The 24,809-nt window shown below is 38.7% G+C and overlaps 1 protein-coding gene and 1 non-coding gene across 3 annotated transcripts in view; both read left to right on the forward strand.

The window, feature by feature from the left end:
- POLA1 (DNA polymerase alpha 1, catalytic subunit) overlaps positions 1–24,809 on the forward strand; it is a 311,176-nt gene that overhangs the window by 46,252 nt on the left and 240,115 nt on the right. For both annotated transcript variants that reach the window (XM_029240606.1, XM_029240607.1), the window contains exons 16-24: positions 1,845–1,929; positions 6,373–6,434; positions 7,898–7,987; positions 9,913–10,029; positions 13,300–13,475; positions 15,780–15,909; positions 16,402–16,521; positions 18,021–18,120; positions 19,729–19,853. In XM_029240606.1, coding sequence (XP_029096439.1) covers positions 1,845–1,929; positions 6,373–6,434; positions 7,898–7,987; positions 9,913–10,029; positions 13,300–13,475; positions 15,780–15,909; positions 16,402–16,521; positions 18,021–18,120; positions 19,729–19,853 — 1,005 coding nt within the window. The remainder of the gene's footprint in view (positions 1–1,844; positions 1,930–6,372; positions 6,435–7,897; positions 7,988–9,912; positions 10,030–13,299; positions 13,476–15,779; positions 15,910–16,401; positions 16,522–18,020; positions 18,121–19,728; positions 19,854–24,809) is intronic.
- LOC114906659 lies at positions 19,095–19,224 on the forward strand. The gene has a single exon (XR_003796476.1).

The following is a 24,809-nucleotide window of genomic DNA, read 5'->3' on the forward strand; positions in this document are numbered from 1 at the left end:
TTGACACATGATTTGTTTATTTTTCTTGTTACTTATTTTTGCTTCCTCTTTTATGGACTATCATTATAAACTCATGGGCTTTATATATACTTAGTATATTTCAATCTGTTGCATTCATTAATTATTCTTGTTATTTTTGCTGCTTAAATTGTCTCTCTTTGTTCGATGGGAGCTTCTTTGTGTTTGCTTCTAAATCCTTTGACATTGATGGGGATCTTTTTTAACAGCCTTTTGGCAATTTTTTTTGTATGTGATTTGATCTTTTAATAATAGTTGATATAGTAGATATTTAATAGTTAAGTGTTTGGGGAAAATTTAATTAGTTAAAAAAAATCCTTCCAGCACCCAGAGTGAGGTTTCTAAATACCATTTCCCCAGAAAGGAGATAGGGTTTTGTGAAGAAATAGCTGATTTGGGGCAAGAAATGTCCAGGATAAGCCTGGAACTTCTTGTTATGCTAGAAAGCAAGGACGATATTCAAATCTACTGAAGATATGTCAGAAGGACTCAAGAGTAAACTTGAGGAGTTTCCTACACCAAAGATGGGACAATTTGAGCATGTATAAGTATAACTGCAACAGATTGAAACATACGACTTCATAATGATACTGTAAACACAGCACCGCATTGCTCACCTGTGAAGAAAGCTAGGGAACTAACTCATTATTTTGAAAACTGGTAAATAAATAGATTGAATCAAGCATTTATCTTGACTTTTTTGAACATATATTGTATCTCAGGTAACCAAATAATCGATATGGGGAAGTTTGTCTTCATAGAAGCTTTCCAGCTAATAAATAAAATAAAGGAAAAATTGAATGTGACCACTTTGCAATCTCTAATGAGATAATGGATCTAGGCAGTGATTTTCAGAGGCTGCTAGTATCACTAGAGTAGAGATAACCAGACCCGATGTGATAACCAGTGATCAGTAGCACCTCCAAAGAATTCTTGCCAAAAAATCTGATTTTTATCAAGCCTTCAGATCCACATATGAATGAATATACAGGCAGTACAGAAACAGAAGAACATGTTAAATGACATTATTGGGATACGAGCAGCAGAGTCTTTACTGGGGGGGCACTCTACGGGGCAAAACCACCCAGTTTCTTCAACAAATAAATTGCAAGAAATAATAGATGGGGAAGAGTTGTACTTAGACAGTTTAACATATCAGCCGGTTGCAAAGTATGGACTTATTTGGTAAATAAAATTGAGATAGTTGGGAAAACATGAGAATTTGAATCCTGCCTGGATGTTTAATGATTTTAAGGAAACACTGTTAGTTGAATTAGCTGAGATGATTGTACTGCATTTTAAAAACTTCTCATCTTTTAAAGTAATGGCTCTCAATTTGGTGAGATTTTAACCCTCAAGGGGTTTTGGGCCATGTCTGGAGACATTTTTGGTGTCACAACTTGGAGACTGGGGAGTGGGGAGCGGTGCTGTTGGCAGCCAGGGATGCTGCTAAACGTCCCACAATGCACAGGGCAGCCCCACAGCAAAGAATTATTCGGCCTAAAATGTCCATAGCGCCGAGGTTGAGAAACCTTGGTTAGGGATACCTGCTGACATATTTCTGGATAAAGTGATAGGTATGCGTTTTGCTTCAAAATAATGTGGGGTAGAGCTGTTCATGAGTTGATGATTGAAGCTGGGTGATCGGCGTATGAGAGTTCATTTTATTATTCTATTTTTTATTTGTTTAAATACTTCCGTAATAAAAAGTTAAGGTATTCTTACGGATTAAAATCTGTATCTTTTTCTATTCTCGGTGGTTGTGGTGAGAATGCAGACTGCGTAGTAGGTATCTGGTAAGTGATTTTCTCCTCCTTTCTTGGCAGATTATTGCTGTGGCAGCATTGGTGCATCACAGCTTTGCACTAGATAAAGCACCCCCACGGCCTCCCTTTCACTCACACTTCTGTGGTATGTATTTTTTTAGCTGGTTTATTAATGGCTTGATTTTTATTTTTCTTGTTTTTTCTCCAGCTGTTGGATCAGTAACTTAAAAAAAAATGCTTTTAAGATACTTAGTGCATGTTGTTAAAGAAGTTTTTTTTTAATTGAAGTATAGTTGATTTACAGTACTCTTGTTAGTTTCAGGTGTACAGCAAAGTATTCGGTTATATATAATATATATCTATCCTTTTCCACTATATGTTATTACAGGATATTGGCTCTAGTTCCCTGTGCTCTACAGTAGGTCCTTGTTGCTAATCTGTTTCATGTATAGTAGTTTGTATCTGTTAATCCCATCCTCCTAATTTATCATACCCCCCACCACCGCCCATCCCCTTTGGTAACCATAAATTTGTTTTCTATATCTGTGAGTCTGTGTGTTTCTGTTTTGTATATAGGCTCATTTGTGTTATTTTGTAGATTCCACATATAAGTGGTAGCATATAATATTTGTCTTTCTCTGACTTATTTCACGTAGTATGATATTCTCTAGGTCCATTCATGTTGCTGCAAATGGCAATATTTCATTCCTTTCTATGGCTGAGTAACACTCCATTTGTGTGTGTGTGTATATATACACACACACCACATCTTCTTAAACCAGTTGTCTATCAATGGGCCCTTGGGTTGTTTCTGTGCCTTGGCTGTCGTAAACGGTGCTTCTATGAACATTGGGATATGTTTATCTTTTCGAATTATAGTTTTCATCTTTTCTGGATATATGCCCAGGAGTGGGATTGCTGAGTCATATGCTAGTTCTATTTTTAGATTTTTAAGGAACCTCCATACTGTTCTCCATAGTGGCTGCACCAATTTACATTCCCACCAACAGTGCAGGAGGGTTCCCTTTTCTCCACACCCTCTCCAGCATTTATTGTTTGTAGAATTTTTGATGTCGGCCATTCTGACCGGTGTGAGGTGATACCTCATGGTAGTTTTGATTTGCATTTCTCTAATGATTGATCATGTTGAGCATTCTTTCATGTGTTTGTTGGCAATCTGTATATCTCCTTTGGAGAAATGTCTATTTAGGTCTTCTGCCCATTTTTGGATTGGGTTGTTTGTTTTTTTGATATTGAGCTGCATGAGCTGCTTGTAAATTTTGGAGATTAATCCTTTGTCAGTTGCTGCATTTGCAAATACTTCCTCCCATTCTGAGGGTTGTCTTTTCATCTTGTTTATGGTTTCCTTTGCTGTGCAAAAGCTTTTAGGTTTGAGTAGGTCCCATTTGTTTATTTTTGTTTTTGTTTGCTAAAGAAGTTTTTTTTTGGTCAGTTGTGGACCCTAAGTTTTATTGGACTGGTTGCTCCTATTCAGCTGTTTAATTTTTTTCTAGGAGCGGAAGTCGGGAGGCAGTTTGATATCTTTTTCTCTGTTCCAGTGGTTACTCTATTGTGGTAGAGTAGTTTTTTTCATCTGGGTCAAAATTATGCTGTAACTATTTTCTTTTCATGATGTCACCCTAAAAGCCTGTCATAGAAGCCTGGCCAAAGTTTTCTGTGTGATGAGGCAAGATGCCAAGGAATAAATAAATGTTTACCTATTTGGGCAGAGTTATGGTAATATCGTGCTGGAGTTGGGTTGTGCTATGCATACAATTCCGTGGATGAAACTATTCCACAGAATTCTGCGTGCCATGAGGCAGTCTCCACCGTGGATTATGACGTATTGCATGTTGAGAACTTGGCCAGTTAAATAGTCATTTTTTTGTAAAAAATAAAATAAGGGCACGACACTATTGATGTGTTATGCTTCCCAGGTTATTTTCCAGCCCAGAACCAGAGATTAACTGGGGCAGCATCTCCTGTCAGGTTTCTTGGATACTAGGAAAGTGGGACAAGGGAAGCAAGCAGAGAAGGGAGGGTGATGTGTTATTTTTGTGAAGTTTTACCCTTTAAGTTGGGTTGAATACACAAAACAAAGTGATGTTGAGAATAGTTTGGAAAATATGTGGAAGAGAGAGTCATTAGCTCATTTCAACATTTACCTCCTCTGACTATGTCACTGTATGAACAGCTGTTGTGAATGACAGGGAGTTGAGAGTGTAGTGGGGGAAGCTTTGGTCATCTTTACTATCCTAGCTTTGAGAAGTTTGGACTGAGTTCCCCCACTGTATGCTGGTTGAGGTTTTGGTGGTGGTGGGCATTTCCTTTGGGAAGGACTTAAATATCTTCCATTCTGACTTAGATGGATAGCAAATGTTTCATCAAAGCAGTTTTAACAGTTGTAGGGACTTAGGGCTCTGTACTTGGGTATTCTTTTTTTTCAGATTTAATCTTCTAAACTCTTTAAAAATTGAGGTATAATTGACATGTAACATTGTATGACTTTCAGGTATACAACATAATGATGCCATATTTGTATATGTAGCAAAATGATCACCACAATAAGTCTAGTTAACATCCATCACCATAGTTACAAACTTCTCTTTTCTTGTGACGAGAAGTTTTAAGATTTTCTCTCTTAGCAACTTTCAAATATGCAATACGGGGTTATTAACTGTAGTCACCATGCTGTACATTACATACCCAAGGCTTATTTATTTTATAACTAGAAGTTTGTACCTTTTTACCCCCTTCACCCATTTCGTGCACTGCCCCCACAATCACCGTCTGTTCTCTGTATCTGTGAGCTCATTTTTTTCATTTTCTTTTCTGTTTTTGTTATTCCACATGTAAGTGAGATCATACTGTATTTGTCTTTCTCTGCCTTATTTCTCTTAGCATAATGCCCTCTGGATCCGTCTGTGTTATCGCAAGTGGCGAGTTACTGTTTTCATTTTCTTCAGATAAATACCCAGAAGTGGAATTGCTGGATTATATGGTTCTATTTTCAAGTTTTTGAGGAAATTCCATGACTGTACCAGTTTACATTCTCACCAATTGTGCTCAAGGTTTCCCTTTTCTCTCCATCCTCTCCAACCAACACTTTTTATCTCTTCTCTTTTTGATAATAACCATTCTAGCAGGTGTGGGTAATATCTCATTGTGGTTTTGCATTTCTCTGATGATTTGTGATGTTCAGTACCCTTTCCTGTACCTGGTGGCCTTCTGTATGTCTTTAGAAAAATGTCTATTCAGCTCCCCTGCCCATTTTTTAATCAGGTTGTTTGTTTTCATTGTATGAATTTAAAAATATATATATGTTGGATATTAATGCTTTATCAGATATATGATCTACAAATATTTTCTCCCATTCAGTAGGTTGCCTTTTCATTTTGTTGATGGTTTCCTTTGCTGTGCAGAACTTTATACTTTGGTGTAGTCCCACTTGTTTATTTTTGCTTTTGATGCCTTTGGTTTTGGCGTCAAATCCAAAAAGTCATTGCCACGACTGCTGTCAAGGAGCTTACTGTCTATGTCTTCTTTTAGGAGTTGTTTTTCTTTTTTGAGGGGAGCGGGGGGCGTGCCATATGGCATGCGGGATCTTAGTTCCTGACCAGGGATTGGACCCGTGCCCCCTGCATTGAGAGCATGGAGTCTTAACCACTGGACCACTGGGAAGGCCCTCTTCCAGGAGTTTTATGGTTTCTGATCTTATGTTCAGGTTTGTTTTTTTTAAAATAAATTTATTTTTATTTATTTACTGTTGGCTGTGTTGGGTCTTCATTGCTGCGTGCGGGCTTTCTCTAGTTGCGGTGAGCGGGGGCTACTCTTTGTTGCAGTGCACGGACTTCTCATTGCGGTGGCTTCTCTTGTTGCGGAGCATGGGCTCTAGGCGTGTGGGCTTCAGTAGTTGTGGCACGTCGGCTCAGTAGTTGTGGCTCACGGACTCTAGAGCACAGGCTCAGTAGTTGTGGAACATGGGCTTAGTTGCTCTGCGGCATGTGGGATCTTCCTGGACCAGGGCTTGAACCCGTGTCCCCTGCATTGGCAGGCATATTCTTAACCACTGCGCCACCAGTATGTTCAAGTTTTTAATCCATTTTGAGTTACTTTTTTGTGTATGGTGTAAGATAGTGGTCCAGTTTTATTCTTTTGCGTGTGGTTGTCCAGTTTTCCCAACATCATTTTTTGGAGAGACTCTCCTTTCTCCATTGTATATTCTTGGTTCCTTTGTCATAAATTAATCGACCATGTTATGTATGGGTTTATTTCTGGGCTCTCTGTATGTCTGTTTTTATGCCAACATCATACTGTTTTGATTACTGTAGCTTTGTAATGTAGTTTGAAATCAGGGAGTATGATGCCTCCTGCTTTGTTCTTCTTTTTCAAGATTGCCCTGGCTATTCAGGGTCTTTTGTGGTTCCATATGAATTTTAGGATATGTAGTTTGTTTTGGCAACTATTTAGAGATCAAGGGGAATTTATTTATATTTAAGATGATTTCCATTCAGAAACTTGCAGTGTATGTGTACTTGAAATTGGACTAAGATGGGTGTTGGAATCTTTATTTTTTTCCTTTTTACAGTTGTGTCTAAACCAAAGGATTGTATTTTTCCATATGATTTTAAAGAAGGCATTAAGGAAAAGGTAAAGAACTCACTGTTTATTCCTTTTAAATATGAAATATGTATTTGTTTAAAAAGAGAAAAGGAGAATGCTATGGATTAGTAGAAATACACTATTTTATATGTTAATTTATTAGATCTATTCTTGTTAGATTGGACTATGGCATTAACCCATTAAAAATGTATTAGAAGTTTAAAACTAGAAGCGTTATTTAACAATGTTTAAATGTTTCACTTCCTGGAAATAATGGGATTTGACACTTTATTAATAGATGGGTGGTCTCAAACCCTCCTTCAGATAACTTAACTGGAAGCTTTTCCAAAATTGCATGATCACATGATTAGTGTTTTGGGAAAGTGTTGGGTAAAGCCCACCCCACCCCCACCCCGCTAACTTGAAGGAAGTCAAGAGAAGTTGAGAACGCTGTGGATATTAAAGGTGACATATATTGGGAGGGTTGGTGTGGGCTGGCTATAATTGATCAGTGATCTCTAAACTCCCAGTATACTCCATGAAGAAGTTTTCACGAGTCCTTAATAAAAATGGGGGGGTAGTATAATGTGAGTTTTTCATAAAAATAAACGTATTCAATATGAAGAATTTTATTTTTGGAGAGTATGTTTTTTCTTTTATGAAATGCCTGGGTTGGTAAATGTGTAGGTTTAAAAAATTTTTTTTAAAGTCTTCACTTGCCAAAATTAAAAGTTAGCAACTTATCAGGTTCCACTTACTTTAAATTGGTTTGAGAAGTCCAGTAGTCTGGGGGTACTATTGGATCAGGCTATTATTTGTGAAGTGCCCTGAATTAGTAAGTAAAATGACCTTGGAAAATTCCATTAGAGTCAAACTGATATTTTTTAAACCTGAGCTAGTTGTAGAAAACATAGCTATCAACTTCATTTTAAGAGTCTTAATAAGAGTGGATCTTTTGAATATCTGATTTATATTGAGTAATCCAAGTGGAAGCCTTTTGTGTGTAGATAGGTTTTATTTAAGACACGTAACTTAATTCTTACATGTATGTTTGTTTTTAGTCTAGTTTCTTATTTATGGGTTTTTACACTACTATTTGGGATTAGTTTATACAGTCCTTGGGATCTCTTTATGTGGTAAATACATAAACAACAAAGTCTACCAGGGATTATATAGGAAAGTAAGTAATGTTTTTGATAGGTACTCTGATTCAGATGGTATAAAATGTGTCCAGATACACAAGCGTGTCCCTGTGGAGGGACGTTTCTGCACTCGATAGTGCTCAGCACTTAAAATTTTGCTTCATTCACATGTTTATTACTTGAATGAGCTCCTCAGAGATTTTGTGCAACTATTACTGTGAAATCTAGAATCAGGAATTTCATTGCTGCATTTAATTTTGAAATGGATCGTTTCTCTTAACCCTAAGAAATCTTATCCTGCTTGAACAAGGAGCCAAGGTATAGTAGTTGAGAGTAAAGATAAGTGACTGGTATGTTTTTGTCTAACAGAATGTGAAGGTTGAGGTTGCTGCAACAGAAAGAACACTGCTAGGTTTTTTCCTTGCAAAAATTCACAAAATTGATCCTGATATCATTGTGGTGAGTAGATGTTTGACCATGTTGTGGGGAAGCTCTTCATTCCGTAAGTTCTTTTCAGTGTGACTTGATTGGTACTTTTTGAGCAGTGGAGAATCTTTTCAGAGTGAAATAACCCTGTGGACTGGTGGGAATTGCTATACTTTCTCCTAACAGAAAGGAGAAAAAACCCCAACCTACTACAAGATACTTTTTCTTCCCCTCTAAAAGCAACTCACGAATTACTGTTGAAGTTTAGGATACTCCTGTTATTTATAGTTAGAGAGCAGCCCAGAAATAAGTCAACTCATGTCAACTGTTAATAGCTCCAGAATTTTGGCTTAGTGGCCCAGCAGTATAATGTCACAGGAGTGAATTCCCTTGGTTTGGTGCGTATCCCCAAAGTGTAAGTATTTTAATTTTATGAGCTCAGTGGATCTCTGGCATATTCCTTTGAGAGCTCGTGGCTAGGAGTCTTTTTTTCTCTTGATGACTGAGTATGCTCCTACTAAATAGTAAGAGGTAATAATTCATTGAGTTGTCTTTGCCACAGTTCCGAAGAGTCCTAAAACAACATTTTGCTTTGTGTTTCCTCCAGCCTTCCTTAGTTTGTAGACTCCTATCAAGGAGTTCTTCCTTTTGTCTTTTTTCTGGGTTAATGGACCAATCAAATTATTTTATGCTTTTGGGTTTTTTGGAGGGAAGTAGCATATAAATGCCTGTATTTTAAGTGTAATATCAGTAATTTGGTTACATTGAAGCCTTGTGAAAAATGTTTGCCGTATATTTCTGTGTTCGTTTTTGCTCTTGGACACCTCTCTGGAAGATGGTGTAGCCAAAGTACTGAGAGCCTGTAGGTTGTTACCAGTGTCTCTGCACCTGCTTCCCTTATGGTATTTCAGGAGCCATCTTGAAAGTGCTGGGAAGATTCTGTCCGCAGTGCCCTCCTGTGGTGCTCTGGCTCAGCACCAGGCCCTCACCCAATCTCCACTAGTAGTCTCTCTCTTGGACCCCAAGGAGATATCTTGGAGTCTAGGGTAGCTGGCCTGCTCTAGGGTGTAAGAGCCAAGACTTTGTGAGAAATCCAAACTGAAATAAGAGAGAATCCTGACATGGGTTTGAGTCCCTAATCCCAGACATGATAATTTGGAAATGAGACTTCCTCATGTCCTTTGGGTCTCTTAGTTTAATAGACAAACTTGCCATAAATATATAGTGGTATATATTTTTAATTAAAATTAGTGACAAATATGTTTATTAATTTATTTTAAACTTCATCTAGTTTAACTTACTAGAATAAACATAATTCACATGATGGGAATTATCATTACAGACATGGAAAATTTGGTAATATTTTTGAGATTTTTTTACTCGGGATAGTTTTGTTTCCATGTTTTTAGCAAAGTTCTTATTTGAAGTATGGAGTGATAATATATGTTTATTTAGTTGCACATTGATTAAGAGTCTAAATCAGTAGTGTTTGAACTCAGCTCTTTAGGAAGAAACTAGGTGCACTTCCTCCGTTTTCTAGAGATGTCTATGTAAACTGTCACGCAACATAGCTGGGTTCTTGGTTTTTAAGGAAGTAAGAAGAAATTGTTTGAATACAGCTTTTACTGATCACCTAAAAAGTATGGGACATTAAAATTTGCATGAGACTGTGAAGCATGAGTTGCAAATTAAAAGACATCATATGAACCTTGCATCAATTAGGATAAAATAAAGTTTATTCCAGCAATCTGCTTAGCAGCCTTGTTAATGTCAAGGCTAATGAATGCTGCTGATGAATAAATTCCTGAAGAAGAAAGGACCCCAATCGGAGGTAAGCTCATGAGGCCTTCAATTAGAGACCAGAAAAAGAAAGGGCAAAGAAATTCTATGCATATGAAGATAAATCCTCTAATTTGCGTTTCTTATAACGTTATTGGCTGCCTTCTTTTTCTCACTAGGGTCATAATATTTATGGGTTTGAACTGGAAGTGCTACTTCAGAGAATTAATGTGTGCAAAGTTCCTTACTGGTCCAAGATAGGTCGGCTGAAGCGATCCAACATGCCAAAGCTTGGGGTAATAATAATTTTCAAAATCTTAACTTCTCTATTTGGTTTCTTTATATGAAGTACCTACCAGGGAGTACCCTGTGCTTCTTTGACTAGGAATCTGTTGCCTTATGATAGGGTATTTTAACTTCGGCACTAAACACCTTTTCCTTTGAATTCAGCATTTTATTGGTAAAAACCACTGGTAGTTTTTTTTTTTAACATCTTTATTGGAGTATAATTGCTTTACAATGGTGTGTTCGTTTCTGCTTTATGACAAAGTGAATCAGTTATACATATACATATGTTCCCAAAACTCTTCCCTCTTAGGTCCCCCTCCCTCCCACCCTCCGTATCCCACCCCTCTAGGTGGTCACAAAGCACCGAGTTGATCTCCCTGTGCTATGCGACTGCTTCTCACTAGGTATCTATTTTACATTTGGTAGTGTATGTATGTCCATGCCACTCTCTCACTTCGTCCCAGCTTACCCTTCCCCCTCCCCGTGTCCTCAGGTCCATTCTCTAGTAGGTCTGTGTCTTTATTCCCGTCTTACCCCTAGGTTCTTCATGACCTTTTTTTTTTTCTTAAGTTCCATATATATATGTTAGCATATGGTATTTGTTTTTCCCTTTCTGAGTTACTTCATTCTGTATGACAGACTCTAGGTCCATCCACCTCACTACAAATAACTCAGTTTCATTTCTTTTTATGGCTGAGTAATAGTCCATTGTATATATGTGCCACATCTTCTTTATCCATTCATCCAATGATGGACACTTCGGTTACTTCCATGTCCTGGCTATTGTAAATAGAGCTGCAGTGAACATTTTGGTACATGACTCTTTTTGAATTATGGTTTTCTCAGGGTATATGCCCAGTAGTGGGATTGCTGGGTCGTATGGTAGTTCTATTTGTAGTTTTATAAGGAACCTGATACAAATAGATGGAGAGATATACCATGTTCTTGGATTGGAAGAATCAACATTGTGAAAATGACTCTACTACTCAAAGCAATCTACAGATTCAATACAATCCCTATCAGACTACCACTGGCATTTTTCACAGAACTAGAACAAAAAATTTCACAATTTGTATGGAAACACAAAAGACCCCGAATAGCCAAAGCAATCTTGAGAATGAAAAATGGAGCTGGAGGGGGCTTCCCTGGTGGCGCAGTGGTTGAGAGTCCGCCTGCCGATAAAGGGGACACGGGTTTGTGCCCTGGTCGGGGAAGATCCCACATGCCGCGGAGCGGCTGGGCCCGTGAGCCGTGGCCGCTGAGCCTGCGCGTCTGGAGCCTGTGCTCCGCAACGGGAGAGGCCGCAACAGTGAGAGGCCCGCGTACCGCCAAAAAAAAAAACGAGCTGGAGGAATCAGGCTCCCTGACTTCAGACTATACTACAAACCTACAGTAATCAAGTCAGTATGGTACTGGCACAAAAACAGAAATATAGATCAATGGAACAGGATAGAAAGCCCAGAGATAAACCCACGCACATATGGTCACCTTATCTTTGATAAAGGAGGCAGGAATATACAGTGGAGAAAAGACAGCCTCTTCAGTAAGTGGTGCTGGGAAAACTGGACAGCTACATGTAAAAGTATGAGATTAGATCACTCCCTAACACCATACACAAAAATTAGCTCAAAATGGATTAAAGACCTAAATGTAAGACCAGAAACTATCAAACTCTTAGAGGAAACATAGGCAGAACACTCTATGACATAAACCACAGCAAGATCCTTTTTGACCCACCTCCTAGACAAATGGAAATAAAAACAAAAATAAACAAATGGGACCTAATGAAACTTCAAAGCTTTTGCACAGCAAAGGAAACCATAAACAAGACCAAAAGACAACCCTCAGAATGGGAGAAAATATTCGCAAATGAAGCAACTGACAAAGGATTAATCTCCAAAATTTACAAGCAGCTCATGCAGCTCAATAACAAAAACAAACACCCCAATCCAGAAATGGGCAGAAGACCTAAATAGACATTTCTCCAAAGAGGATATACAGATTGCCAACAAACACATGAAAGAATGCTCAACATGATCAATCATTAGAGAAATGCAAATCAAAACTACCATGAGATATCATCTCATACCAGTCAGAATGGCCATCATCAGAAAATCTACAAACAATAAATGCTGGAGAGGGTGTGGAGAACCCTCTTGCACTGCTGGTGGGAATGTGAATTGGTACAGCCACTATGGAGAACAGTATGGAGGTTCCTTAAAAAACCACTGGTAGTTTTAAAAATCAACTCTTAGAATCTAGAGACAGCACATGTTTGTTAGCTCCACTTGGGCATCCCTAAGAGCAGAGTTGCGGGTTCTCGTTAAGGAAGGAGATTGGAAGGAGGAACGGGGGTTGGGGGAGGGGAGCAGACACTGAGTATGTGAGAAGACAACGGGCAGCATGCCTTCTGTGTTCGTTCTCTCTCACAGTAGCTCCAGGTTTATTGCACATTCTCACAGGGGTGGCAGAACTTGTTCAAGATCTTAGAGCTAGTAAAGGGAAGAACTAAAATTTTGAATCCAGGCCCCGTGTGACTCTTGTAAAGCTTGTCACTTCTCATTCTACCTGCTTGCTTCACTGAAGGGAGGTTGGGTGGTTTTGGATGAAGCACCTTCATTTCCTAAACCTGACAGTGCTCAGCGCTTGAAATCTTATTTTAGTTAAAGGCTATCAGTAGAACGGCATGCTGCCTCATCAGAGAACTTAGGACTCTGTACCGTTATAATGCTCTCCAGAGGATTCTGCTGCCACAGTTTGGAGTTGGGAGCCAGTGCTCTTGCTTCTTTTCCTATTCATATCTTTATGGCGATAGAGTTGTTAAAAACACTTCATCCAAGCACTTGCTTTGCTAACCCCTTACCCCCTTCAGGGTTCTTTATATGGCATCTTCTCAGTGAGGTCTACACGATCACCCTATTTAAGATGTAGTCCCCCCAAATTCCTTTTTCCCCTCACCCTGTTCTATTTTCTCTTTTTCGTGTACTTAATGACCTCCTAAAACTATATAATTTCTTTTTTTTATTGTATATTTCAGTTGAGACCAGGAATCTTTTCTATTTTGCTCACCACTATATCCCTATATTCCGAGTGCCTGGAACAGTGTCAGATACGTAGTCAGTGTTCAAAAATATTTGATTGATGGCTGAATGAATGCATGAATGGAACAATGAGAGTTTCATCATTGTAATTTTGGGACTAGCCTCAAAGCAAGTTAGAATGAAATGTTCTCAGTATCTGTTCTTCCATGGGATTTGCTTTTTTTCCTCCCCTTGTAGGGCAGGAGTGGATTTGGTGAAAGAAATGCTACCTGTGGCCGAATGATCTGTGATGTGGAAATTTCAGCAAAGGAATTGATTCGTTGTAAAAGCTACCATTTGTCTGAACTTGTTCAACAGATTCTGAAAACTGAAAGGGTTGTAATCCCAATGGAAAATGTACGAAATATGTACAGGTATGATCATGGATGCTTCAGAATTTGTCTGTCTTGAAATTAACAACAGCAAGACACCAGAATCATCCTTAGGCTGGAGAGACAGGAGCCTGTGGTGTTATGAAGGGGGAGATTGTCTTCATGTCAGAATCACCATCTCCATTACTTGAGTAATTTGAATTATTTTGCTTTTTGAATTATTCTAATTTTATCATAATATCTCCCTCATTTAACACCATCTTGATGCTTCCTGAGAGCAGTTTGGAAATTGATGTGATATTTAGGTTTCTGCCCTTAATTCATTAATTCAGAGATTAATGCAAATATTTTAGAAATATAAAATCTGAGAAGTCATTCAAATATTTGGAGATATTGCTGATTATTTCTTTTTTCCAGCCTTGTTGAGGTCAAATTGACAAATAAAAAGTGTATTTTATTTAAGGTACAACTTGATGTTTGATATACATTGTGAAATAATCCTCACAATCAAGCTAATTAACCTATTCATCACCTCACACGATCACTATTTTTTTCTTTTCTTTTTTTTTTTTTTGTGGTGAGGACACTTTAGATTTACCCCTCTTAGGAGATTTCAAGTATACGATACATTATTGTTAACTGTAGCCACGTTGCTGTACATTAGATTTCCAGAACTTACTCATTTTGCGTAACAAACTTTGTGCTTGATGATTTCTTAAAATTTCTCCTACCCCTCTGGCCACTCCTCGTTCTTTTCTGCCTGTTCCTCCCAAGTCCTCAGACTGCTTCTCTTTCTGACTGCGCTCCCTCCCTGGTAGATCTCGTTGAGTCGCAGGAATTTCAATACCACATGGGTGCTGATGCCTCCCGCCAGCATATCTTCAGTTTAGACCTCTCTTCCCTGAATTCCAGACTCATATCTCCACCTGCCTGTTCTACTTAATGTCTGACATTAACCTCCAACTCAGCTTGTTCCAAAACTGAGCTCCTGACCTCCTCTAGGTTCCTCTTATTTTTCCAGTATCGCTGGAAACCTCCAAAGTCATCCTCAGCCCAGAACCTCTGAGGCATCTATGATTCCTCTCTCTGACATCTTATGTTCCATGCATCGGGAAATCCTGTCAGCTCCATCTTCAAAATATGTCTTTATCTGACCACTTCTTTTCCCCTCCGTTGGACCCACCCTGGTCCAAGCCACCAAACTCTTTCTCCTGGGTCACTGGGTCTTTCTTTTTTTTTTGTGGTACGTGGGCCTCTCACTGTTGTGGCCTCTCCCATGGCAGAGCACAGGCTCTGGACGTGCAGGCTCAGCGGCCATGGCTCACGGGCCCAGCCGCTCCGCGGCATGTGGGATCCTCCCGGACCGGGGCACAAACCCGTGTCCCCTGCATCGGCAGGCAGACTCCCAACCCCTGCGCCACCAGGGAAGCCCTGGGTCTTTCTTATATTAGCCTCCTCACTGGTCTCCTTGCTTTTGCCCTTGACTCCTTGCTGTCTGTTCTCAACCCAGGAACCAGAGTCACCGTGCTAAAGTTAGATATGGCACTCTGCTTACAGTCTCCTAGTGACTTTCTGTTTCATGCAGAGTAGAAACCAAAGTACTGATTTCGATTTACAAGGTCCTATACAATGGGTCTCTCTGCCGTTAGCTCTGTCCTTCTACTCTTCTCCATCATTCTCTCTGTTGCAGCCATTGGTCTCCTTCTTGGTACTAGAACTGCCAGATTTATGCTCAGCTCAGGGCCTTTGAATGTGCTGTTCTGTCTGCCTGGAATGTTCTCTCAGAGATAACCCATCCACAAGGATTGCTCTCTCACCTCCTGCAGGTTTTTGTTCTCAGTGAACTCTTTCTCAGTTCCCTAACTAAAATTTGTCTCTGCTCCTGACACTTAATATTCCCTTTGCTTCTTAGTTTTTCTTCTTAATGCTTAGTGTTATATAACATATCACATATTAAATTTTTAATTTATATTCTGTCTCCCCCATGAGGACGGGAATTTTTGTCTGTTTTGGTCACAGCCAGCATCTAGAACAATGCCTGGCACGGAGTGGGTATGTAATACGTATTTAATGGATGGATGAATGAAAGAATTTAGGGAGTTTTCAGATTGTATCTTTGTGGGATTTTTTTGTGTGTTTTAGAGAAGGGCATTGATTGGGACCAATGGTATGAATGAATTCCTAATTTCATACTGACCTTATTTTAAATTGTTTCCAAAGCTGCGGTGCCGTTGCTCTCGAGTTAACTTATACCAAAAATTTTTTGTGCTGGTTTATGAAGTTATGATTATAATCATTGTTTCTTTTAATTACTTGATTCTGTTTCATTCTTTCTTTTCTGTACAGTGACTCTTCTCATCTGTTGTACCTGTTGGAACACACCTGGAAAGATGCCAGGTTCATTTTGCAGATCATGTGTGAGCTAAATGTTCTTCCATTAGCATTGCAGATCACTAACATCGCTGGGAACATTATGGTAAATTTAACATAGAAAGGGGGAAAAAGCATTTCCTGTTGGATCCAGTGTTTTCTGGGGGTAATTGTTATATGATAATGAGTCTAAATGCATGCTTATAAAATAAGTAACTTGTATTCTGAAAGCTGGGCTTCTTTTGTAAAATGAAGAACTGCTTGGGAGAAGGGGAGGAAAGCCAGGTGCAGTATGTTGAAATTTGGACGAACATAAGGACCATCTCTGACATCTGGATGTGTCTGATTTGTGTAATGGTCCATTTGGAAGTAAAGAAATAGCGCAAGTTGTCAGTATTTTAAGCTCTTTGTCTCATTTTAACCATAGTGCTTAAAGAAACTGCTAGAAATAATTTAGCACCTTTTTTTTTTAAAGCAGCCCTTGTTATGATGAGTGATTTTTTGAAGGAGGTGCTATGATTAAATCTGCCAACTCGAAGTTGCTTTTGTTTATTCTGGTTTTGAGCTCAAGTTTTTTTTAAAAACTTCTATTTAATAGTCTAGGACGCTGATGGGTGGACGATCCGAGCGTAACGAGTTCTTGTTGCTTCATGCATTTTATGAAAACAACTACATTGTGCCTGACAAGCAGCTTTTCAGAAAGCCTCAGCAGAAACCGGTGGGTCCAAAATTGTATAGTGTTTTGCTTTTTCTTATCCCCCCCTCTTATTATCTAGATAGCTGTTTTTTGGGGTTTTCTTTGCTGTGATAGTATCTGCTCCCCAAATAATTAATTCCCTGTATACTCTAGAAACTGTGTCACATTTGTTTTGTTGTTTTGTGTGGTCATTTCCTTCTTTATGTTTCTCTATACAGATAAAAATTATTTGTGAAATATGAAATTCTTTGAGGGAGGCATTAGGCCTCTCTGATAGGTGACCATACCTGGAAAGCGTTTTGCCTCGTTAGCCCTACCCAAGCTTAGATGCAAGTTGAACCATTTATTTCCTTGAACCCATAAGTCTTTATTTTTGTGTTGCATTGTTTCATTTTTATATTCTAGTAGGATTAAGGTCACTACAGTCAGGTTTCTGAAGTGGCCTCCATCGCATTGGAAGTAAAACTTAGCTACTGTTTTATCAGCACTGCTAGTAATTGGTTCAGAATGGGAGTCGAATGTTAAAATGACCCAGGTTCTTATATTTGCTTGTTTTATGCACATTATCAAAATTAGTAAAGGAAGTATTAACTTATAGGAGTTTGACATCTGCTGAGGTATTGAATGTTGGCTATTAGTAAACTACTTGGGAAAGAATTTTCACTATATGGATGTACTTATTTTAAGGTGTCCATATTAATAATGAGAATAATGATAATATCTATATAAAATATTTTGTGCTTTTACATCATGAATGTTAGAGTAATGAATTTAAGAGGACTCTTAGAATCTCAAATTTTACATAATATGAATAGTTGAATTTTTAGTGTCCATTGATTTTATTTTATTTATTTATTTTTTAAAATTAATTTATTTGTTTATTATTGGCTGCGTTGGGTCTTTGTTGCTACGCGCGGGCTTTCTCTAGTTGCGGTGAGCAGGAGCTACTCTTCATTGTGGTACATGGGCTTCTCATTGCGGTGGCTTATATTATTGCAGAGCACGTTCTCTAGGTGTGCAAGCTTCAGTAGTTGTGGTGCGTGGGCTTCTGTACTTGTGGCTCACGGGCTCTAGAGTGCAGGCCTGGAAGTTGTGGTGCATGGGCTTCATCGCTCCATGGCATGTGGGACCTTCCTGGACCAGGGCTCGAACCCGTGTCCCCTGCATCGGCAGGCGGATTCTATTCTTAACCACTGCACCACCAGGGAAGCCCTGTCCATTGATTTTAAAATGTGAAGTTCTGTGAATTCAAAAATATTTTAAAGTAGAATTTGCATACTTATCAACTCAGATATAGTGTTTGTTTCGGTAACTACCATGCTTGGCATTCATTAGGATTTATGAAAATATTACAATAACTGTCTTTCCTCAGAGGTAGGACCACTAACTAAAAGTAATGTTAGATAGAATGTTAAATAGAACTGTGTACTGCAGTTGCAAAGGTGGGGGGGGGATCATAAACCTTCTAAATTGGTCCATTAGTTGCTGGCTGGTGAAGTTATCTTTCCATTTGATATTAGGGAGATGACGATGAAGACATTGATGGAGATACCAATAAATACAAAAAAGGACGTAAGAAGGCAGCTTATTCTGGAGGCTTGGTATTGGACCCGAAAGTTGGTAAGGCAATGCAGTGGCTCGGTTTGCCCCTGATACTAAGGAACTTAATGCAGAGCCAGGCTTGAGAAACGAGAAGACCTGAGTTGTGTTTTGTAGGTTAGTGAATAGGTTTCATAATGACCTTATTTTCTCATGTTCATGCGAAAATCTTGTTTGCCAGTCTAACGTCGAATTAATGTGAATCTTTTGTGGGTTTTTTTTTGCTGTATTCCAAGAAAGCTTTATTTATGGACATAGAAATTTAAATTTTGTATAATTTTCACATATCATTGAAGTAGTCTTTAAAAATTTTTTTCGACCATTTAAAGATATAAACACTATTCTTAGGTCATGAGTGGTACAAAAAGGGGGTAGGTTGGAGGATATGCTCTGTGCAGTTTGCCAATCTATTTGTCCTGTGGTAGGAGCGCCTCTGTCTTCTCCCATCTACTCTTGGGCTCCGCCTCTGCCCAGCGTGCGAGGGCCAGTGCAATTGGACAGCGAAGTTAAAGTACAGGCAGTAACTACCAAATTGAACTTTAACAAGAGAATAATTGCTTCCTGTAATCATGAATGGCAAATAAGATGTTTTGTGGTAAGCAGAGCTAGAAAAGATTAAAAAAATTTTTTTAAATCATCTTAATCATTTTTAGGTGTAGTTGAGTAGTGCTGTTAACTGTATTCACATTGTTGTGCAGGAATGAATGTCAATTTTATCAAGTAACTTGAACTCTTGAGTAGGAGACATTTTTGACAAAAGTGATTTTATTGTGAGTTGTAATGAGACAGATCACTCATCCTTTGGTGTTAGATAGATCTGGCCTTGAATTCTGGCTATGTGCTTGGGCTGCCTGTTGTAGCCTGCGTATGCCTCAGTTTCCTCTTCTTTAAAATGATGGCAAGAAAAATACCACACAGAGATTTAAGGAATAATAGTACCAGACACAGAGTAAGCTATCAATATATGCTTGCTGTTGTTATTATTGTCTTAATTGTGGACATTTATTTTTATTCAGTTTCTTCTCACGGTGAAGATAACTCTTTGTAAATGTCCTAGAGAAATATAGTAGCTTTCTGTTCACCCTTTGCAAGTGAAAAGGGTGGATCGTTCCACTGCTGACATTTATGTGTACATCTCTTGTCTCATCTTAGCAGTTTGTGTACAGGTAAATGGGCTGCCTGTTTTTATTCCCTGCAGGTGTGATTGTAAAAAAAATGTATAACCACTCACTGGTATAGCTCATGAAACATTTGGGGAGTGGGGGTGTGGAGGGTAGGTGGGAAGGAATGCTTTCTTGAAGGAGAATTTAACAGCATTTTTTGGAAATGGACATGGTACTTGTCTAAAGTAATTGATATGGGAAGGTGTTTGCCTATAATAATGGCATACTTTGGCAACTGCTGGGATTTCAAGGCGAGACAGTATCTCTTCTTTCCTTTTCTTTTGTGACCTGACTCTTCACTCTAATCCAAGTCATTTTTACAGAGTGGTAGTTGACTCCTTTTTTCCTTTTGTGTACCTCACAGCTCTGGATAGTATATCGTTTCATAATATGTTACTTCTAATATGGCGTTTTGCCAAATCTACTTTTTTAAAAGACTTTTTGTAACGGGGCTTTTTTCTTGCAGGTTTTTATGATAAGTTCATTTTGCTTCTGGACTTCAACAGTTTGTATCCTTCCATCATTCAGGAATTCAACATTTGTTTTACAACAGTGCAAAGAGTTGCTTCAGAGGCACAGAAAATTACAGAGGTTTGTATTCAACTGGGAACTCTGGATATTGAGATTAAAAGTAGTGCTTAAAGAAGGAAGATAACCAAAGGGCTCAGTGTTCTAGTTTTTCCTCATAAAAGATAACACTATATCCTTTTTTAGTGGTCAAAAAAGGGGGGAGGGTTGGGTAGAAGGAGACTCAGACTGGTTCTGTATCTTTTATCTAACAGCTTTATTGAGATGTAACTCATGTACTCTGCAATTCACCCATCTAAAGTGTGCAATTTAATGGCTGGTAGTTTATTTGCAGAGTTTGCAAACTTCACTACAATCAATTTTAGGACATTTTCATTATTCCCCAAAGATACCCTATCGCTTTTAGCTGTAACCTCCCTCAATCCCTTCATCCCTTCCAGATCTAGGCAACCACTAATCCTTCTGCCTCTAGATTTGTGTATTTTTGTACATTTCATATAAATGGAGTCATATGTGACCTTTTGTGTCTGGCTTATTTCATTTAGCATGTTGTTTTCAAGATTCTTTCGTGTTGTAGTATGTATTAGTACTTCATTCCTTTTTATTGCTGAATATTCCATTGTAGGGATATATCTCACATTTTGTTTATTTTAAAATCAGATTGTCAATTTATGCAAAAATGCCTGCTGGGATTTTGATGGGACTGTATCAGATCTGTGGATCAGTTTGGGGAATATTGCCATCTTAACATTGTTAAGTCTTCCAGTCCATGAAAATCGAGTCTTTCCATTTATTTAGGTCTTTAATGTGTTTCAGATAGGTTTTCTAGTTTTCAATGTACAAGTCTTGCATTTCTTTTATTAAATTAATTCCTAAGTATTTCATTATTTTTGGTGCTATTGCAAATGGAATTGTTTTCTTAATTTCATTTTTGGATTGTTCATTGCAAGTGTATAGAAATATGACTGATTTTTTGTATATTGATCTTGTATCCTGCAACTTTGCTGAACTCATTTACTAGTTGTAATAGTTTGTGATTTCTTAGGATTTTCTATATACAGGATCATGTTGTCTGTGAACAGAGATAGTTTTATTTCTTTCTTTTCAATCTGGATGCCTTATATTTCTTTTTCTTGCTTAACTGCCCTGGCTAGAACCTCCAGTACAGTTGAATAGAAGTGGCAAGAGTAGACACCCTTGTCTTGTTCCTGACATTAGGGGAAAGCATCTAGTCTTTCACCAGTAAATATGATGTTAACTGTGGGTTTTCCATAGCTGGCCTTTATCAGTATGAGGCCATATCAGTATATCATCAATATCAGTATTGTGTTGAGTGTTTTTTTTATCATGAAAGAGTTTTGGATTCTGTCAGCTACTGTTTCTGCGTCTATTGACTGTACGGTTTTTGTTCTTTATTCTTTTAATAGGATGTGTTATATTGATTGTAGAGCCATCCTGTGTCCCTGACATAAATCCCACTTGGCTTTGGTATATAATGCTTTTTATATATCACTGGATTTGATGCGCTAGTATTTTGTTGAAGAGTTTCTTTCTGTATTCATAAGGGCTATTGGTGTGTAAGCTGTCTTTTCTTTCTCTTAAATTAATTTATTTTTAATTTTGGCTGCATTGGGTCTTCATTGCTGTGTGCGGGCTTTCTCTAGTTGCAGCGAGCGGGGGCTACTCTTTGTTGTGGTGCACGGGCTTCTCATTGCAGTGGCTTCTCTTGTGGCAGAGCATGGGCTATAGACGCGTGAGCTTCAGTAGTTGTGGCTTGCAGGCTCTAGAGCGGGGAGGCTCAGTAGTTGTGGCACACGGGCTTAGTTGCTCTGCGGCATGTGGGATGTTCCCGGACCAGGGCTCGAACCAGTGTCTCCTGCATTGGCAGGCGGTTTCTTAACCACTGCGCCACCAGGGAAGTCCTGTAGTTGTCTTTTCTTGTTATGTTTTTGTCTGGTTTTGGTCTTAGGATAATACTGGCCTCATAGAATGAGTTGGGAAGTATTCCCTCCTTTTCTGTTTCTTTGGGAGAGTTCGTGAGGGATTCACTTTAATTCTTCTTTAACTTTTGCTGGTGAAATTATCTGGTCTTAGACTTTACTTTTTTTGATTGCTAATTCAGTCTCTTGTTACAGGTTTATTCAGATTTTCTATTTCTCCTTTGGTCACTTTTGGTAGAGTCTGTATCTTTCTAGGAATTTGTCCATTTTGTGTAGGTTATCTAATTTGTTGGCATAAAATTGTACATAGTATTCCTTTTTAGTCACTGTTATTTCTTTAAGGTCAGTAGTGATGGTCCCCCCTTTTATTCCTGATTTTAGTAATTTGAGTCATCTTTTTTCTTTGGCAGTATAGCTAAAAGTTTATCAATTTTGTTGATTTTTTTTTTTTTTTTTTTTTTTTGGCTGTGCCAGCATGTGGGATCTTAGTTCCCTGACCAGGGATCAAACCTGCGTCCCCTGCAGTGGAAGCGTGGGGTCTTAACCACTGGACCGCCAGGGAATTCCCATAAATTGTGTGGTTTTTTTTTTTAAAGGTCAATTCCCTGGGTTCTAACCAAATTTTATTGTTCTTATTTGTCACGGCATGTGGGATCTTAGTTCCCCGACCAGGAATCGAACCTACGCCCCCGCACTGGAAGCGTGGATTCTTAACACCTGGATTGCCAGAGAAGTCCACTGTTGATCTTTTCAAAGAAAAAACTTTGGTTTCCTTGGTTTTTCTCTATTGCTTTCCTCTTCTCTATTTCATTTATTTCTGTGCTAATTTTTATTACTTCCTTCTGGTTTCTTTGGTTTGGTTTGCCCTTCTTTTTCTAGTTTCTTACGGTGGAAGGCTAGGTTATTGATTTGAGGTCTTCTCTTTTAATTTAGATATTTACAACTGTAAATTTCCCTTATAAGCAGTGCTTTAGCTTCATCCTGTAAGTTGTGATATGTCACACTTGGCCTTTTTATAGTCAATCCCCTCTTCCATCAGTCAGTCATTGATCTGACTTCTATTACCATAGCTTAATTTTGCCCGTTTGAGAACTTCCTATTAATGGAGTAATACAGTATGTACTCTTTTTTTTAATTAATTTATTTTATTTTATTTATTTTTTACTGCGTTGGGTCTTTGTTGCTGCGAGCAAGTTTTTCTCTAGTTGTGGAAAGCTGGGGCTACTCTTCGTTGTGGTGCGTGGGCTTCTCATTGCAGTGGCTTCTCTTGTTGCGGAGCATGGGCTCTAGGCGCACAGGCTTCAGTAGTTGTGGCTTGTGGGCGCTAGAGCACAGGCTCAGTAGTTGTGGCACACGGGCTTAGTTGCTCCGCGGCATGTGGGATCTTCCCCAACCAGGGCTCGAACCCATATTCCCTGCATTGGCAGGTGGATTCTTAACCACTGCGCCACCAGGGAAGCCCTGTACTGTTTTGTATCTGGCTTTTTTTGTTCAATGTAGTGTTTTTGAGATTAATCCATGTTATTGCAGTATTAGTAGTTCTTTCATTTTTACTGTTAAGAAGTATTTCACCCTTACCTGTTCCCCTGAGATGAGCATATGGATTATTTTCAGTTTGGGGCTGTTATTAATAAAACTGCTGTGAACATTCTTGTACAGATCTTTTTGTGGATGTGTGCTTTCATTTTAGGGGGGGGTAAATACCTAGGGAGGGAATTTGCTGGGTTGCATGGGCAGTATATGTTTAATTTGATAAGAAACTGTCAAATTGTTTTCCTAAGTGGTTATACCGTTTTGCACTCTTACCAGCCATGTATGTGAATTGTTCCCCTTCTACTCCAAACACTTGCTATTTTCAGGCTTTTAAATTTTGGCTATGAAAGCATTTCTTAATGATTCTACTCATTAAACATCCTCTTCAAAAGGATCTTTTTGAATTATCTCACATGGATTTTAACTAGTGATCATTCAGTCAACAGTTTTATGTAGGGCTTAATAACTTAATGTGTGGTTCTTCGTATATAAAGCTTATACAATTGATTGTCAGTAGGGAATTTGATTAGATTTGGTTCTCCAGCAGTAAAAGATGTAAATTAACCTATTATCTCTGTATGTTTTTCTCTGCTTCTTTGTTTATGGGGCAGAAGACGTCTGTTTGCCCTCTAGCTCCTGAATTTACATGTCTTTTGGTTCCAGCCACATGCTTGGGGGCTGTTTTTCAGTCCCAATTCCATATTCCCAGAAGAGAGAATCTTAGAGGCTTGCCTAAGTTGTTGAACACACTCATCCATCAGCCATGACCAAAGGAGTGTGTTCACCCCGTACAAATACGTCTGCTGAGGATGGGCCCTTCTGTGGGACTGGAGGATAATTTTACAGAGTAGGTATTGAGTAGACATCCCCACAAGGTAGTGAATACATTCGGTTAATAATATTCTTCGGGCTTTGTCCTGCTGCTGTGTCAGTATTAGGATGATTATCATTATCCAGCGCCAACCCCCCCCCCACCAACCCTGCCCCCCGCCACCAGTTTGTTTATTTGAGCTTTCCAGTTTGGATTTTGGATATGAAAACATTTCAGAGTTGGAAGGGACCTTAGAGGTCATCTAAAAAATACTATACATGTAGCAGTTTATGGGTTCCATATCATTTTCCTGTGCAGTGCCTCAAGTCTTGAGAACAGCTAGTGCTGGTGGAGCCAGGCCTGGACTGTAAATTTCCTGACTCCAGATCCTTTCCGTTTCCTTTTTTTTTTTTTTCCGTTTCCTTTTTATTGCACCTCCATAGTTGCTGTAAATAGATTGGAATGTGTACCGAGATCTCTTTAATAGGTGTGCTGTCATCATCTGCTCTATTGGAAAACAATAATAGTCCCTGTTACTGTTGTGAGATTGTTCATTTGAAGTTACTGATCTTTATAAAATCAGACACTTTGTAAAGACTGTGTTATCAAACGGCATTGACTTGACATACTTTAAGCCAAGAGGTTTATTTTTAATTTTGAACCTTTGAAAGGGCAAATGTGCCTGGCTTTTCTTGGCAGCCTGTTAATAGAATTAATGGAGCCTTGAGAAAAATG

This window comes from Monodon monoceros, unplaced genomic scaffold (genome assembly GCF_005190385.1).
Source record: "Monodon monoceros isolate NGI ecotype Baffin Bay Population unplaced genomic scaffold, NGI_Narwhal_1 Super_Scaffold_22, whole genome shotgun sequence".
In the NCBI taxonomy this organism is placed as follows: Eukaryota; Metazoa; Chordata; class Mammalia; order Artiodactyla; family Monodontidae; genus Monodon; species Monodon monoceros.